Genomic DNA, 14,982 nt, shown 5'->3' with positions numbered 1-14,982 from the left:
TTCAGCTTCCAGGCCTCACATCCTAACTCTAACCCTAACCCGAACTCTAACCCTAAACCTAACCCGAACTGTAATCTGAGTAAGCTGTCGCATATCAACAGAGTTGCAGTTGAGAGTTTGTTGATAGTTTGAGCATCTACAGATAGATTATATGTTGTGGACTATCCAAATAAAGTGTGAGCCAAATGGAGAGTTCCCCCCCACCCAAAAAAAAGGAACATGTGCATCTTCTTCCCTGTTTAGTATGAGCTGCAGTACGTGACATCAAGTACGTCAAATTGAGACATTGCCATTAACAGCACAGTTCATTTGGAGCCAAGCTTACTCACCATTTGACCATTTGACCAGGAGACGTGCGTGTGTGTCTGTGTGTGTTTGCTGACTAAGGTATGTACAGTGGAACTCTTTTGATATCATGCTTCTTGTGCTATTATCAGGAGCTTTTATGTAAATGTTGGCAAAGTAGATAGACAATGCTTTTATATATTTCACAAGGAAGACATACTAAAACACAAAATACCTGTAAGCCTTTTGAAATCTGTTACATCTAAGGTAAATATGAAATACTTACCATGTAACAAAATATAAATATTTGAACATTTTTCAAGGCATGTGTTCCAAGCATAGTGAACTCATACAGGACTTATTTCTGTTGAGAAGATGGTACTTTTTACGACCAATTTAAGTGTCAGTTAAGAGTTACATTTTTGCTTTAGGAATATATAAAATATAAACATTTGCTGAGCAATCAACCTTTTCACATATCCATTTGAGTAATGAGATGGTATAGGTATGTTCTGTTCTGTTCTGTGTCTGTACTACACTCTGTCTAAATTGTCATGGTTACTGCCAGTGGCGATTTTAGCATGTAAATCTTGGTGGGGCAAACCATTTTTTTGCGGGGTGGGGATGCATGCCAGCAAAGCCACTACACAACGCAACACTAAACAAAACATTAATTGCACTATAGCGGTGACAAACGGTGCCCACAAACTGTTAGCGCCTACATAAAGCTGTCCCAACAGCAGTTCCAACACGTTACCACTGCTACACCTGGCTATCAGAGGAGCCTTGTCTGTCAGCGAAACAGTTCCTTCAGCCTCATTTACTGCCTTTAAAAAAAACATAGCTTTTATTGCTGACTTGCTTAAACAAATGTGGTTTTTACTGACAATTGAGATGTACAAACTATGGCATAAGGGGTCGACAAGCGGATAAGAGGCAATCCGTGATTTCGATTAAGACATTAATGAGCGAGCAAGGATGGACATACTCAATATAACTATTTGTTCAGCACTTTTGAAATGTACAGTGACAGAATTCAGAACATGGGCTGTTCTTACCGTATTCTCCCTATACACCAAGTCAGAACCGTAGGATAAATAAAGGGGGCATAAAAGCAGACAATGAAAGCTCTTACAATATTCAATGATTATATTTTTCTAAAACAGGTTAAAGGCACCACCAAGTCATAACAGTAGGCGAAATTAAGAGGGGAAAATAGACCAAATTATTAGGGTGAGGCACATGGGCTACTAACAGCTTACTACACAACATACACTTAGTATTACTTTCTTAGCTACAGTATACATATCTCCCTGGCATATTACATCATTTATGCAGCAACATACAATACATTTTTGGACTCACTTTGTTGTGCTGTGCTCACTTGAACAGGAAGGTGGCGCGACGGTCCTTCGTGGGCAAATTTTGTCATCAAACTTTGTCATCAAAGTCTGGCATTCTCTGGATTTATGGTGCTTTCTAGACATCTAGGAACTCAGAAAAAAACAAGGTCGAATCATGATGACGTCAGTGATCTTCAGGTCGTAGCTCTAGAAAGAGGCCCGAGTTCCTGACTTACAATTCAGAGTTGGATGACCGTTCAAAACATATTTTGCCAGTCGGAGCTTGTTTTTTCCCGAGTTCCCAGTTGTCTTGAACTCACTGAAGTCAGATTTCCCAGTTCCGAGTTAACAGTTGTTTTGAGCGCGGCAGAAATCATGCTGGATTGACAGCATGGCCAATGTTGAATGTTTATCATTTTAAGCTTGGAAAAGAGACCCTTAAACCCAGAATTGGGACCACACACCCACTCCACTGAATAGCAGGCTAGTGATTGCTTTGCAATGCTTGCAGTTAGCCACTGATTCCTTCCAAACCACTCATTGTTGAATTTGCGATTTCCAACTTGTTGTGTAATGTTTATGTCCAATGGCCGATGAGCACCGATACGTTTTATCTATAATTTCTCTTCATTATTTATCTTCTTATGACAAGGATTAAAAAGGATTTGCCAGTAGATTGATTCATGATGATGACTGCTAGCTAAGATTTTGAAAGTATGATGTTGACATGATCAGTCCAATCAAAGCTATTGTATAACGTGATTTTACTTCATTTTATCTGTGGCCAATGACCTTGAGCCTTCTTGGATGGGCACTTCTAATGTAACTCTATGGCAGCACAAAAGGGGCTTGAATTTTCGAGCTCTACCCTTAGATTTGGCAGTGACATAGTGTCCCAATGAGCGACAGAACCCTGAGCCAATCACGGCACAACTAGACAACATTACCAACCCCTACGCTCCGTATCTTCCGCTGGCCCATCACAACAGAAAGCACTGAGCTAGTCTGAAACACCTGCATTTTGGAGCTGCCTTACTCAAGAAAGCAAAAAAGAGACCATGTTTGTATGGTGGCTTTATTAACTCAATGATTTTTAAAAGTTTTTTACGTTGTTTGCAAACTGATATGTGACACGTATTAATGAAAAAAATAAAATGAAAAACAGGCAACCCCCCCACCCATTTTATTTGTTTATAATTTTTTTAAGCTGCAAAATGTGGGGCTCTGAATGACGGGTCGCTACTGGTTACTGCAAACTCTTAGAGTTTTTTTATCCTTTGGGAATGAGTGTGTGATGTTCCAGTCTAATGGTTGCTATCCTAATGGGCATCACTGTCTCGCCAATCACCCTCCGTAAAATTGTGTCATTTTGAGTAAAATCTCTATTGCTATAGTACCTCTGTAATGATGAGCTGCATTTAAAGTGTTGGGTTCTGTCAATGTGAGCATTGTTTATCATTAGTGACCAGGTGAAACTCTCTCTGTTCCAACCCTGCGCTAACACACCTTATTCAATCAAGGTCTTGGTGAGTAGTTGATTTGTTAAAAACAATGTGTTAGGGCTGTGCTGGCGGAGAAAGGCCTGTAGACACAGTAGTTCCCAAACCAGGGTTGGTGACCACTGAGCTAGCACACTCCACCAAATCTCGCTCTGTACACTACACCACGCGTCATGTTACATTTCTTATCCTATCTTATTAAAGAAATAAGCTGTCAAATGAATGAGAAACCTCATGGAACCTCAAACATTTACCCTCACATGATCAGCCACATGTCCAGTGCGTGGTGGTTTCTCATAACAAGCTAGCTCCCAGACCAAAATGCATCCGCTAGACAGCCGTTTTATCAGTTGAGGGTTTACAACACCTCGACGACTCCTCGGCAACACCAGATAAACGAATAAAAGCCGGCTACCTCCTTCCTGCAGGTGTATGTCTTGGCACCATTCCCAAGATAACTGAGATGTGTTTTCAACATCTGAAGCCATGTTTCTTCTCGTGTTTATTGTCATTTAGATACCATATACCCTTCTGGAGAACTTGGGCTTCTGTAAACAATTGAAGTTCACATGACCCAGTTTTTAATAATTATACCCTTCCTCCAAGGGGTGTGTTTTAGTAGAAATTGATTGCAAAAGTATTGTTGAGTCAGTGTTGGGAAAGAAAATGAGAAGTAGACGACCGTGTTCATGTTCGTGTTAATCAGTCTTTCCCAAGGTTGGTTAGAAAAATAGGATCCAGTTCTCACAAGTCATTATTTACCTTGGTTACATTCTTCCCCATGTAATTGACATTGACATAATATTACCGTATTGACATGCACTTGTCATCAAGTTGTTGAATTGGAGTGAGCAGGAAAGTATGGAAAATCAGAAAATCTATTTAGCTTCTTCTGAATTCCTATTCTGATCACAATCGTAATATTGTCAGTGCAGAGGTCATCATTGATAACACTGCTTGCCCAAAAACATGTGACTATCATTTCAACAGATATTTTGTGGAAGTGTGTTTGGGAACCAAATAACCCCTCGCTCTATAGAAATTAAAGTCACTCTTCAAATGCCGTCCTTTTGGCTTACCAGCCACTGAATACTTGTGTCATGATGGGAGTATTATGTTGTTAGTTTGCTCCACCATGAATAGAAGGAAGCTTAGGGGTTCATGCGTGCGCTGGGTATTAACACTGGGATTAGCTGAGAGGCATCTGGGATACTCAAGGCTGTGAAGCACAAACAGACCGCACCCTTTATTGTTGTGATGCGTACCTCGTTTGCCACAATTAACGGCTTCAATGCACTGTGCCTACAGAGGCAAGGTCTTGCTAGTTTGGAAAGGGGGCAGGGTTTGCCAACAAGTCCCCTGCTTGAGGACCATAACGATGTTGACGTTTGCTCTGTATACCTCAATTTGTCTACTGTAGAGTCCAACCATAGACTTGCCATAGACAACCATAGACTCAAAGAAACTCTTGTTACACATAATGACATGGCTTTGTTAACCAATTGCATCACACCCATTGTAACCATCCTTGTGAGTGAATTCAACCTTTGTGTGCAATTCTATGTACACCTTCACTGACTAACTATGCATATCCTGAATTGACCCCAGATTGAGTACCTGCATTAGCTAACGCAAACATTGGCTCATTGTCTATATCCTTCCTCTTTTGCAGAATGCTGTCTGAGAAGGAAGTCATGGAAAGATACGGCCACAGCAGCCTGGTGCTGGTAGTCTACATCATCACCTTCCTGATTGGACTCCCTGCCAATGTTGTGGCCTTCTACACCTTCAGCAAGAAGGTGAGGCAGAAAGCCATGCCCATCGACATCCTGCTCCTCAACCTGACCATCTCGGACCTCCTCTTCCTGCTCTTCCTGCCCTTCAAGATCAAAGAGGCGGCGGACTACATGAAATGGAACATGCCCCAGTTCCTGTGTCCATTGACCAACTTCGTCTTCTACACAACCATTTACAACAGCACCTTCTTTCTGACCGCCATCAGTGTTGAACGCTACCTGGGGGTGGCCTTTCCCATCAAGTACAAACTCAAAAGACGGCCTTTGTATGCCACGGTGGCTAGCGTCTTCTTCTGGGCGATCTCCATGGCGCACATCAGTATCGTCTACATCATGCAATACTTTGAACATCCCAATGCCACCCGGACAGACCCTTCGGAACTGGACGTGTGTTACGAGGATTTCACCCCGGAGCAGCTGCAGGTCCTGATACCTGTCCGTCTGGAGCTCTTCCTGGTTCTATTCTGTGTACCTTTCTTCATCTGCTGCTTCTGCTACATCAACTTCATCCGGATCCTCGCTCAGCTGCCCAGCATCAACCCCAAGAAACGTCAGCGGGCCATCGGCCTGTCTCTGGGGACCCTGCTGGTGTTCATCGTCTGCTTCGCGCCCTATAACCTGTCACACGTAGTGGGCTTCGTCAACTGGAAGAGTCCCGATTGGCGGGTGGACGCGCTCTTGTCCAGTACCGTCAACGCCGGCCTGGACCCCATCATCTTCTACTTCTCCTCGTCGGCCCTCAGGGGTACCATCCACCTCTTCCTGAAGAGCCTGGTGGAGAGGGTGCAGGGGTTGTGCTGCTGCCGTAAGGCTCTCTACTGCCACCTGTTGTTCTGCTCCAGAACTCAGAAGGACAGCACGCCAAGCTCCAATGACAGCTCCTTATAGTGCACATGTGTCAAACTCATTCCACGGAGGGCAGATGGTCTGCGGGTTGTCACTCCTCCCTTGTACTTGATTGATTAATTAAGTTCACTAATTAGTAAAGAAATCCCCTCACCTGGTTGTCTATGTCTTAAAAACCAAAGCCCTGCAGACAGGCCCTCCATTAAATTAGTTTGACACCCCTGTTATAGTGTGTTGTCAAGCCATATGCTACACATGCTACATGCTAGCTACATAAGTTAGCTAAATGCTAGCCTGTTCAATGTATTTATTGCACTTTGGTTGTTATGGAAAAGACTGAGGTCTATGCTATCTGTCTTTATAAGTAGCCTATACATGAATCAGTGGCGGTCGGTGCCATTTAAGATGAGGGAGGATGTTTTATTTTTTATGAGCATGGCCTTATTTCTATTACAGCATATTGGATGACTGTCATTCATATTCTATTCTCCCAGTTCAATGTAACATCGATAGGTTTAGGCTACCACATGAGGTTGCTACAACCTAGCCTATGAGTGAAAGTTTACAATGTAGGTGCACAGGTCGAGAGAATTTTGAGTAATCAAGGTGACATACAGTGACACATTCCTCCTCTGAGGAGCCTCCACTGACATTAATGTATGTGTAGTATGCATTTATATGTGTGTATTTATGAGCATTTGAAGGTTTTATATTATTTCTGTTCCCCTATATTTTATATTAACTTTTTATACTGATGACATTAAAATCTCTTTTTGCATCATACTTCTGGAAATATTCAAAGTGATGCCATTTCCCCTATGAAAATGTTTCACAAAATGGGATACACATACTTGCATAATACTCTCCGATTGTACCAATCTGTGTCGGATGTAGCTGTTGTAACTTTCTCACTCATCATTATTCATGATTCATTCAGGACTATTCATAATCAAGGTAGCATCCACATTAATGTATAAGTGTTTTGAAACATATTCTACTCTTATTTACAATAAAAGTGACTCCAAATGACATAATACATGATTTAACATTCAAATCTATTGGGCACAAACTAATCTGGAACACAACCAAAACAAACAGCAAATGCATCCAACAAGTTTGTAGAGTCACAAGCTTGATGTAATCATTGCGTGCTAGGAATATGGGACCAAATACTAAACTTTTGACTACTTTTAATATACATATAAGTGAATTTGTCCCAATACTATATTTTGCTCTCTCACCCATCTACACACAATACCCCATTATGACAAAGTGAAACATGTTTTTAGAAATGTTTGCACATTTAATTAAAATGAAATACACAATTATCTCATTTATATACATAAGTATTCACACCCCTGAGTCAATACATGTTAGAATCACATTTATCAGCGATTACACCTGTGAGTTTTTCTGGGTAAGTCTCTAAGAGCTTTGCACACCTGGATTGCACAATATATGCACATTATTCTTTTGAAAATTCTTTAAGCTCTGTCAAGTTGGCTGTTGATCATTGCTAGACATCCATTTTCAAGTCTTGCCATATATTTTCAAGCCGATTTAATGATTTAAGTCAAAACTGTAACTAGGCCACTCAGGAACATTCAATGTTGTGTTGTTAAGCAACTCCAGTGTATATTTGGCCTTGTGTTTTAGGTTATTGTCCTGCTGAAAGGTGAATTTGTCTCCCAGTGTCTGTTGGATGGCAGTCTGAATGTCACGCCCTGGCTCTGGGGACTATGTTATGTTGAGCCAGGGTGTGTAATTCTATGTTTGATTTTCTATGTTGGGCTGAGTGACTCCCAATCAGAGGCAACGAGTGTCAGCTGGGTGTCTCTGATTGGGAGCCATATTTAACTGTCTGTCTTTCACTTTGTGTTTGTGGTTTCTTGTTCATTTCGGTTTGTGTTAAACTGTAGACGTCACGTTATCGTTTATTGTTTTGATCGTGTGATCAGTAATAAAAGGATATGTTCACCTTCAACGCTGCGCCTTGGTCCTCATCTCTAACCAACGATCGTGACAGAAGAAACCACCAAGATGGGACCAAGCAGCGTGTCCAGGAGCCGTCGCCAGGGAGATCCCTCACAGATCTCCTTCGCCTCCTGGACTGGGTCAAGCCGAGAGAGGAAGGACTTGGGAGCAGTTGAGTAGGAGTCTCGACTGGGCCAAGCCAAGAGAAGAGGAGAGAGGTTGGAGTTTGGAGCAGTGGGGTGAGAGTCTGGCGAGAATGATGGAGGCCTGGCCCACAGGGAGGAGAGACCCCCAGAAAATTTTTAGGAGGGGGCTCACGACGTCGGGGCAGCAGGAGGCCGCTATGGAGCGGTCCAGCGGGGTTGCAGAGGAGGCCGCCAGGTTACGGGGGCCACTGGTAGAAGAGGGGATGGAGGGTGTAGAGGCACGGCGAGAGGTACTGGCGTGTGTTGCCAGTCCGGTCCGGCCCGTTCCAGATCCCGGTGTAGAGCCAGTGGTGTGTGTCCCCAGTACGGTCCGGTCTATTCCTGCTCCACGCACCAAACCTACGGTGCGCGTCGCCAGCCCAGTCCGGCCCGTCCAAGCTTCCCGCACCAAGCCAGTGGTGTGCGTCGTCAGTCCGGCACGGCCCGTGCCTGCTCTCCGCACCAAGTCTATGGTGCGTTTCGTCAGCCCTGTCCGGCCCGTTCCTGCTCTCCGCACCAAGTCTGTGGTGCGCGTCGCCAGCCCAGTCCGGCCCATCCAAGCTTCCCGCACCAAGCCAGTGGTGTGCGTCGTCAGTCCGGCACGGCCCGTGCCTGCTCTCCGCACCAAGTCTATGGTGCGTTTCGTCAGCCCTGTCCGGCCCGTTCCTGCTCTCCGCACCAAGTCTGTGGTGCGCGTCGCCAGCCCGGTCCGGCCCGTCTAAGCTCCCCGCACCGGGTCAGTGGTGCGCGTCGTCAGCCCGGTCCGGCTCCTTCCTGCTCCCCGCACCAAGTCAGGGGTGCGCTTCGTCAGCCCGGTCCGGCCCGTTCCTCCTCCACGCATCAAGCCAGGGGTGTGCGTCGTCAGTCCAGCACAACCCGTGCCTGGGTCATGTCCGGAGCCGGATCCGCCGCCGAGGCGGAGTGCCCACCCGGTCCCTCCCCTGTTGTGGTTGTTTGGCGCGGCCGGAGTCCGCGCCTTTGGGGGGGGGGTACTGTCACGCCCTGGCTCTGGGGACTATGTTATGTTGAGCCAGGGTGTGTAATTCTATGTTTGATTTTCTATGTTGGGCTGAGTGACTCCCAATCAGAGGCAACGAGTGTCAGCTGGGTGTCTCTGATTGGGAGCCATATTTAACTGTCTGTCTTTCACTTTGTGTTTGTGGTTTCTTGTTCATTTCGGTTTGTGTTAAACTGTAGACGTCACGTTATCGTTTATTGTTTTGATCGTGTGATCAGTAATAAAAGGATATGTTCACCTTCAACGCTGCGCCTTGGTCCTCATCTCTAACCAACGATCGTGACACTGAACTAGGTTTTCCTCTAGGATTTTGCCTGTGCTTAGCTCTATTCTGTTTCTTTTTATCCAATGAAACTACCTAGTCTTTGCCGATGACAAGCATATCCATAACATGATGCAGCCACCACCATGCTTGAAAATATGAAGAGTGGTACTCAGTGATGTGTTGTGTTGGATTTGCCGCAAACATAATGCTTTGTATTCAGGACAAAGTTAATTTCTTTGCCACATTCTTTGCATTTTTACTTTAGTGCCTTATTGTAAACAGGATGCATGTTTTTCTTTTCACTGTGCCATTTATTTTTATTTATTTTTTATTTATTTAACCTTTATTTAACCAGGTAAGCCAGTTGAGAACAAGTTCTCATTTACAACTGCGACCTGTCCAAGATAAAGCAAAGCAGTGCGATTAAAAACAACAACACAGAGTTACATATGGGGTAAAACAAAACATAAAGTCAAAAATACAACAGAAAATATATATACAGTGTGTGCAAATGTAGCAAGTTATGGAGGTAAGGCAATAAATAGGCTATAGTGCAAATTAATTACAATTAGTATTAACACTGGAATGATAGATGTGCAAGAGATGATGTGCAAATAGAGATACTGGGGTGCAAATTAGCAAAATATATAACAATATGGGGATGAGGTAGTTGGGTGGGCTAATTTCAGATGGGCTATGTACAGGTGCAGTGATCGGTAAGGTGCTCTGACAACTGATGCTTAAAGTTAGTGAGGGAGATAAGAGTCTCCAGCTTCAGAGATTTTTGCAATTTGTTCCAGTCATTGGCAGCAGAGAACTGGAAGGAATGGCGGCCAAAGGACGTGGTGGCTTTGGGGATGACCAGTGAGATATACCTGCTGGAGCGCATACTACGGGTGGGTGTTGCTATGGTGACCAATAAGCTAAGATAAGGCAGGGATTTGCCTAGCAGTGATTTATAGATGGCCTGGAGCCAGTGGGTTTGGCGACGAATATGTAGTGAGGACCAGCCAACAAGAGCGTACAGGTCACAGTGGTGGGTAGTATATGGGGCTTTGGTGACAAAACGGATGGCACTGTGATAGACTACATCCAATTTGCTGAGTAGAGTGTTGGAGGCTATTTTGTAAATGATATCGCCGAAGTCAAGGATCGGTAGGATAGTCAGTTTTACGAGGGCATGTTTGGCAGCATGAGTGAAGGAGGCTTTGTTGCGAAATAGGAAGCCGATTCTAGATTTAACTTTGGATTGGAGATTATTAATGTGAGTCTGGAAGGAGAGTTTACAGTCTAACCAGACACCTAGGTATTTGTAGTTGTCTACATACTCTAGGTCAGACCCGTCGAGAGCAGTGATTCTAGTCGGGTGGGCGGGTGCCAGCAGCGTTCGATTGAAGAGCATGCATTTAGTTTTACTAGTGTTTAAGAGCAGTTGGAGGCTACTGAAGGAGTGTTGTATGGCATTGAAGCTCGTTTGGAGGTTTGTTAACACAGTGTCCAATGAAGGGCCAGATGTATACAAAATGGTGTCATCTGCGTAGAGGTGGATCTGAGAGTCACCAGCAGCAAGAGCGACATCATTGATATACACGGAGAAAAGAGTCAGCCCAAGAATTGAACCCTGTGGAACCCGTATAGAGACTGCCATAGGTCCAGACAACAGGCCCTCCGATTTGACACACTGAACTCTATCTGAGAAGTAGTTGGTGAACCAGGCGAGGCAGTCATTTGAGAAACCAAGGCTATTTAGTCTGCCAGTAAGAATGCGGTGGTTGACAGAGTCGAAAGCCTTGGCCAGGTCGATGAAGACGGCTGCACAGTACTGTCTATTATCGATCAAGGTTATAATATCGTTTAGGACCTTGAGCATGGCTGAGGTGCACCCATGACCAGGAAAACCGGATTGCATAGCGGAGAAGGTACGGTGGGATTCGAAATGGTCGGTGATCTGTTTGTTAACTTGGCTTTCAAAAACTTTCGAAAGGCAGGGCAGGATGGATATAGGTCTGTAACAGTTTGGATCTAGAGTGTCACCCCCTTTGAAGAGGGGGATGACCGCGGCAGCTTTCCAATCTCTGGGGATCTCAGACGTAACGAAAGAGAGGTTGAACAAGCTAGTAATAGGGGTTGCGACAATTTCGGCAGCTAGTTTTAGAAAGAAAGGGTCCAGATTGTCTAGCCCAGATGATTTGTAGGGGTCCAGATTTTGCAGCTCTTTCAGAACATCAGCTGTCTGAATTTGTGTGAAGGAGAAGTGGGGGGGGGGGCATGGGCAAGTTGCAGCGGAGGGTGCAGAGCTGGTGGCCGGGGTAGTGGTAGCCAGGTGGAAAGCATGGCCAGCCGTAGCAAAATGCTTGTTGAAATTCTCGATTATTGTAGATTTATCGGTGGTGATAGTGTTTCCTAGCCTCAGTGCAGTGGGCAGCTGGGAGGAGGTGCTCTTATTCTCCATGGACTTTACAGTGTCCCAACATTTTTTGGAGTTAGTGCTACAGGATGCACATTTCTGTTTGAAAAAGTTAGCCTTTGCTTTCCTAACTGCTTGTGTATATTGGTTCCTAACTTCCCTGAAAAGTTGCATATCACGGGGGCTATTTGATGCTAATGCAGTACGCCACAGGATGTTTTTGTGCTGGTCAAGGGCTGTCAAATCTGAGGAGAACCAGGGGCTATATCTGTTCTTAATTCTGTATTTTTTGAATGGGGCATGTTTATTTAAGATTGAGAGGAAATTACTTTTAAAGAACAACCAGGCGTCCTCTACTGACGGAATGAGATCTATATCCATCCAGGATACCTGGGCCAGGTCAATTAGGAAGGCCTGCTCGCTAAAGTGTTAAAGGGAGCGTTTGACAGTGATGAGGGGTGGTCGTTTGACCGCGGACCCGTTACGGACGCAGGCAATAAGGCAGTGATCGCTGAGATCCTGGTTGAAGACAGCGGAGGTGTATTTAGAGGGTAAGTTAGTCAGGATGATATCTATGAGGGTACCCATGTTTACGGATTTAGGGTTGTACCTGGTAGGTTCGTTGGTCATTTGTGTGAGATTGAGGGCATCTAGTTTGGATTGTAGGATGGCCGGGGTGTAAAGCATATCCCAATTTAGGTCAACAAGCAGTACGAACTCTGAGGATAAATGGGGGGCAATCAATTCACATATGGTGTCCAGGGCACAGCTGGGGGCTGAGGGGGGTCTGTAGCAAGCGGCAACAGTGAGAGACTTATTTCTGGAAAGGTGGATTTTTAGAAGTAGAAGCTCAAACTAATTTGGGCACAGACCTGGATAGTATGATAGAGCTCTGCAGGCTATCTCTACAGTAGATTGCAACTCCACCCCCTTTGGCAGTTCTATCTAGATGGAAAATGTTGTAGTTGGGGATGGACATTTCAGAATTTTCGGTGGCCTTCCTAAGCCAGGATTCAGACATTGCTAGAACATCAGGGTTGGCGGAGTGTGCTAACGCAGTGAATAACTCAAACTTAGGAAGGAGGCTTCTGATGTTAACGTACAGAAAACCAAGGCTTTGATGATGGCTCCTGGGGAGTAGGAGTGATACTGGGGGCTGCAGGGCCTGGGTTAGCCTCTACATCACCAGAGGAACAGAGGAGGACTAGAATAAGGATACGGCTAAAGGCTTTAAGAACTGGTCTTCTAGTGCGTTGGGTACAGAGAATAAAGGGGGCAGATTTCCGGGCATTGTAGAAAAGATTCTGGGCATTATGTACAGACAAGGATATGGAAGGATATGAGTACAGTGGAGGTAAACCTAAGCGTTGGGTAACAATGAAAGAGATAGCATCACTGGAGGCACCGATTGAGCCGGTCTCGGTGTGTATGGGGGGTGGAACAAAGGAACTATTTGAGGCAGTTTGAGAGGGACTTAGGGTTCTACAGTGAAATTGTATAATAAGAACTAACTGGAACAGCAATAGGCAAGGCATATTGACATGGGAGAGAGGCATAAAGCAATCACAGGTGTTATTAGAGAGAGCTAAGACAACAACTGGTAATGGCGATAAAGTTTGGGCTGAGGCTAAACAGAAAAAACAGGACAGGGTACCGTGTAAAGGAACAGTCCAGCAGGCATCAGCTGTGTAGCTGAGTGATCATAAGGTCCAGTGAACAGCAATATGTGAGTCCGAGTGCAGTTCAAATTGGTGCTTCAGCACAGCGAGCAGGAAGCACGGTTGTAGTTTGCGTGTGCTAGCGGGCCGGGGCTAGCAGATGGATCTTCGTGGTCGTTGCAACGGGAAGCCTGTTGAAACCACAGACGATTACGTCGGCAGACCAGTCGTGATGGATCGGCAGGGCTCCGTGTCGACTCTAGGAGGTCCCGTCCGGTTGACAGAGAGGTAGATAGCCGGGAGATGTGCCTGACTCAAGGCTAGCTCAAGGCTGATTAGCCAACAACAACGTTCATTTGGTTGCAGCTAGCTAGTTGCGATTATCCAGTGTTAAAGGTCCAGTGATTCAGTGATTCCGGCAGAAAATCTGATAGGTTCTGGGTTGATAACTCGCTGTGCAGACAGTGCAGACTGGCCGATAATAGTCCAGGCTAGAGCTGGCTGGTAGGTAGTGCAGGCCACGGACAATGGAGAAAAGCCGCTAACGGTGGCTAATAGCAAGTAGCTAGTTAGCTGGTTAGCTGGCTACTCCCGTCCGGTAGACAGAGAGGTAGATAGCCGGGGCTAGCTTAAGGCTCAAGGCTAACTGGTGCTACGGGGGCAGTGGTGATTAGCCTACAGCAACATCCATTCGGTTGCGGCAAGCTAGATCCGGTGTTAAGGACCCGTGCCACGACTCCATGCATGCGCTCTTCTCCCGCTGACTCCATAGCGGGTGGGTGATTCTGTGATGAGTGTGATGGAAGGAGTCAGGCGCAGGAGGGTAATCACCGAATACAGAGTTTATTCCGTCTTTACACACAAATGCGCTGGAATAGCGACAAACGAAACAGGCACAGGGGAAACTATCATCCCTGGCAATACACTGTAACGGTAGATCCAACAATACATAGGCACAGGGGAAAATCTACCCTGCCAACAAAATGGTACGAGTAGCTCCACCCGAGCTACACTACTGTCACAATGAAACAATCACCCACAAGGACAAGGGGGCAGAGGGAACACTTATACACAGACTAATGAGGGGATATGAACCAGGTGTGTGTGATTGACAAGACAAGACAAATGTAATGATGACAATTGGGGGCGGCAGTGGCTAGTAAGCCTGTAAGTCGCTTTGGATAAAAGCGTCTGCTAAATGGCATATTATATTATTATTATTATAAGCCGGTGACGACGAACGCCGAAGCCTGCCCGAACAAGGAGGGGAGGCAGCCTCGGCGGAAGTCGTGACACCACCCTTCCACTGATCTCCCTTCTAATCAGAGCAGCACAGCCATTTTCATTTGTTAGCGCTCCACTGGGCCCGATCTATCTCCATAGACATGAATGCATATAATCCTGGTAAGGAAGTCCACTCCAGAGGCAATAACAATAGCAGTGTCCGGAATGCACAGGGAGAGATTAGATAAGACTGGGGTCAATGCAGGGAAGGCAGATCGCCTAGGTTTCTCATGAATCTGTTATGGATCAGTAACATCATATATACAGTAGAGTACAGTAGATCCAAACAAGAAGTGGAACCTATGAATCAGCTATTGTGTGAGAGTTAGAGGCTACACCAAGAACCATAGAGAGCATAGATGGTGATAAGATAGTATTGACTAGCATAGACCATAGAAAGCAAAGAGGACAATTCTAGACGG

The 14,982-nt window shown here is 45.3% G+C and overlaps 1 protein-coding gene across 1 annotated transcript; it reads left to right on the top strand.

Moving 5' to 3' along the window:
- Positions 1–314: 314 nt before the first annotated feature.
- On the top strand, positions 315–5,895 carry LOC311109744 (free fatty acid receptor 2-like). The gene is made up of 2 exons (XM_084152718.1): positions 315–387; positions 4,800–5,895. The coding sequence occupies exon 2, from the start codon at positions 4,801–4,803 to the stop codon at positions 5,809–5,811; it is 1,011 nt and encodes a 336-aa protein (XP_084008844.1). The 5' UTR covers positions 315–387; position 4,800; the 3' UTR covers positions 5,812–5,895.
- The last annotated feature ends 9,087 nt before the right edge of the window (positions 5,896–14,982 follow it).

Source organism: Coregonus lavaretus (genome assembly GCF_964263955.1).
Source record: "Coregonus lavaretus genome assembly, chromosome: 3".
Classification (NCBI taxonomy): Eukaryota; Metazoa; Chordata; class Actinopteri; order Salmoniformes; family Salmonidae; genus Coregonus; species Coregonus lavaretus.
Note: the sequence above shows the minus strand (reverse complement) of the source record. Positions and strands in the feature narration are given on the sequence as shown.

Excerpts from the sequence above, each read along its gene's own strand:
- LOC311109744 (XM_084152718.1), top strand. The coding sequence starts at position 4,801 with ATGCTGTCTGAGAAGGAAGTCATGGAAAGATACGGCCACAGCAGCCTG.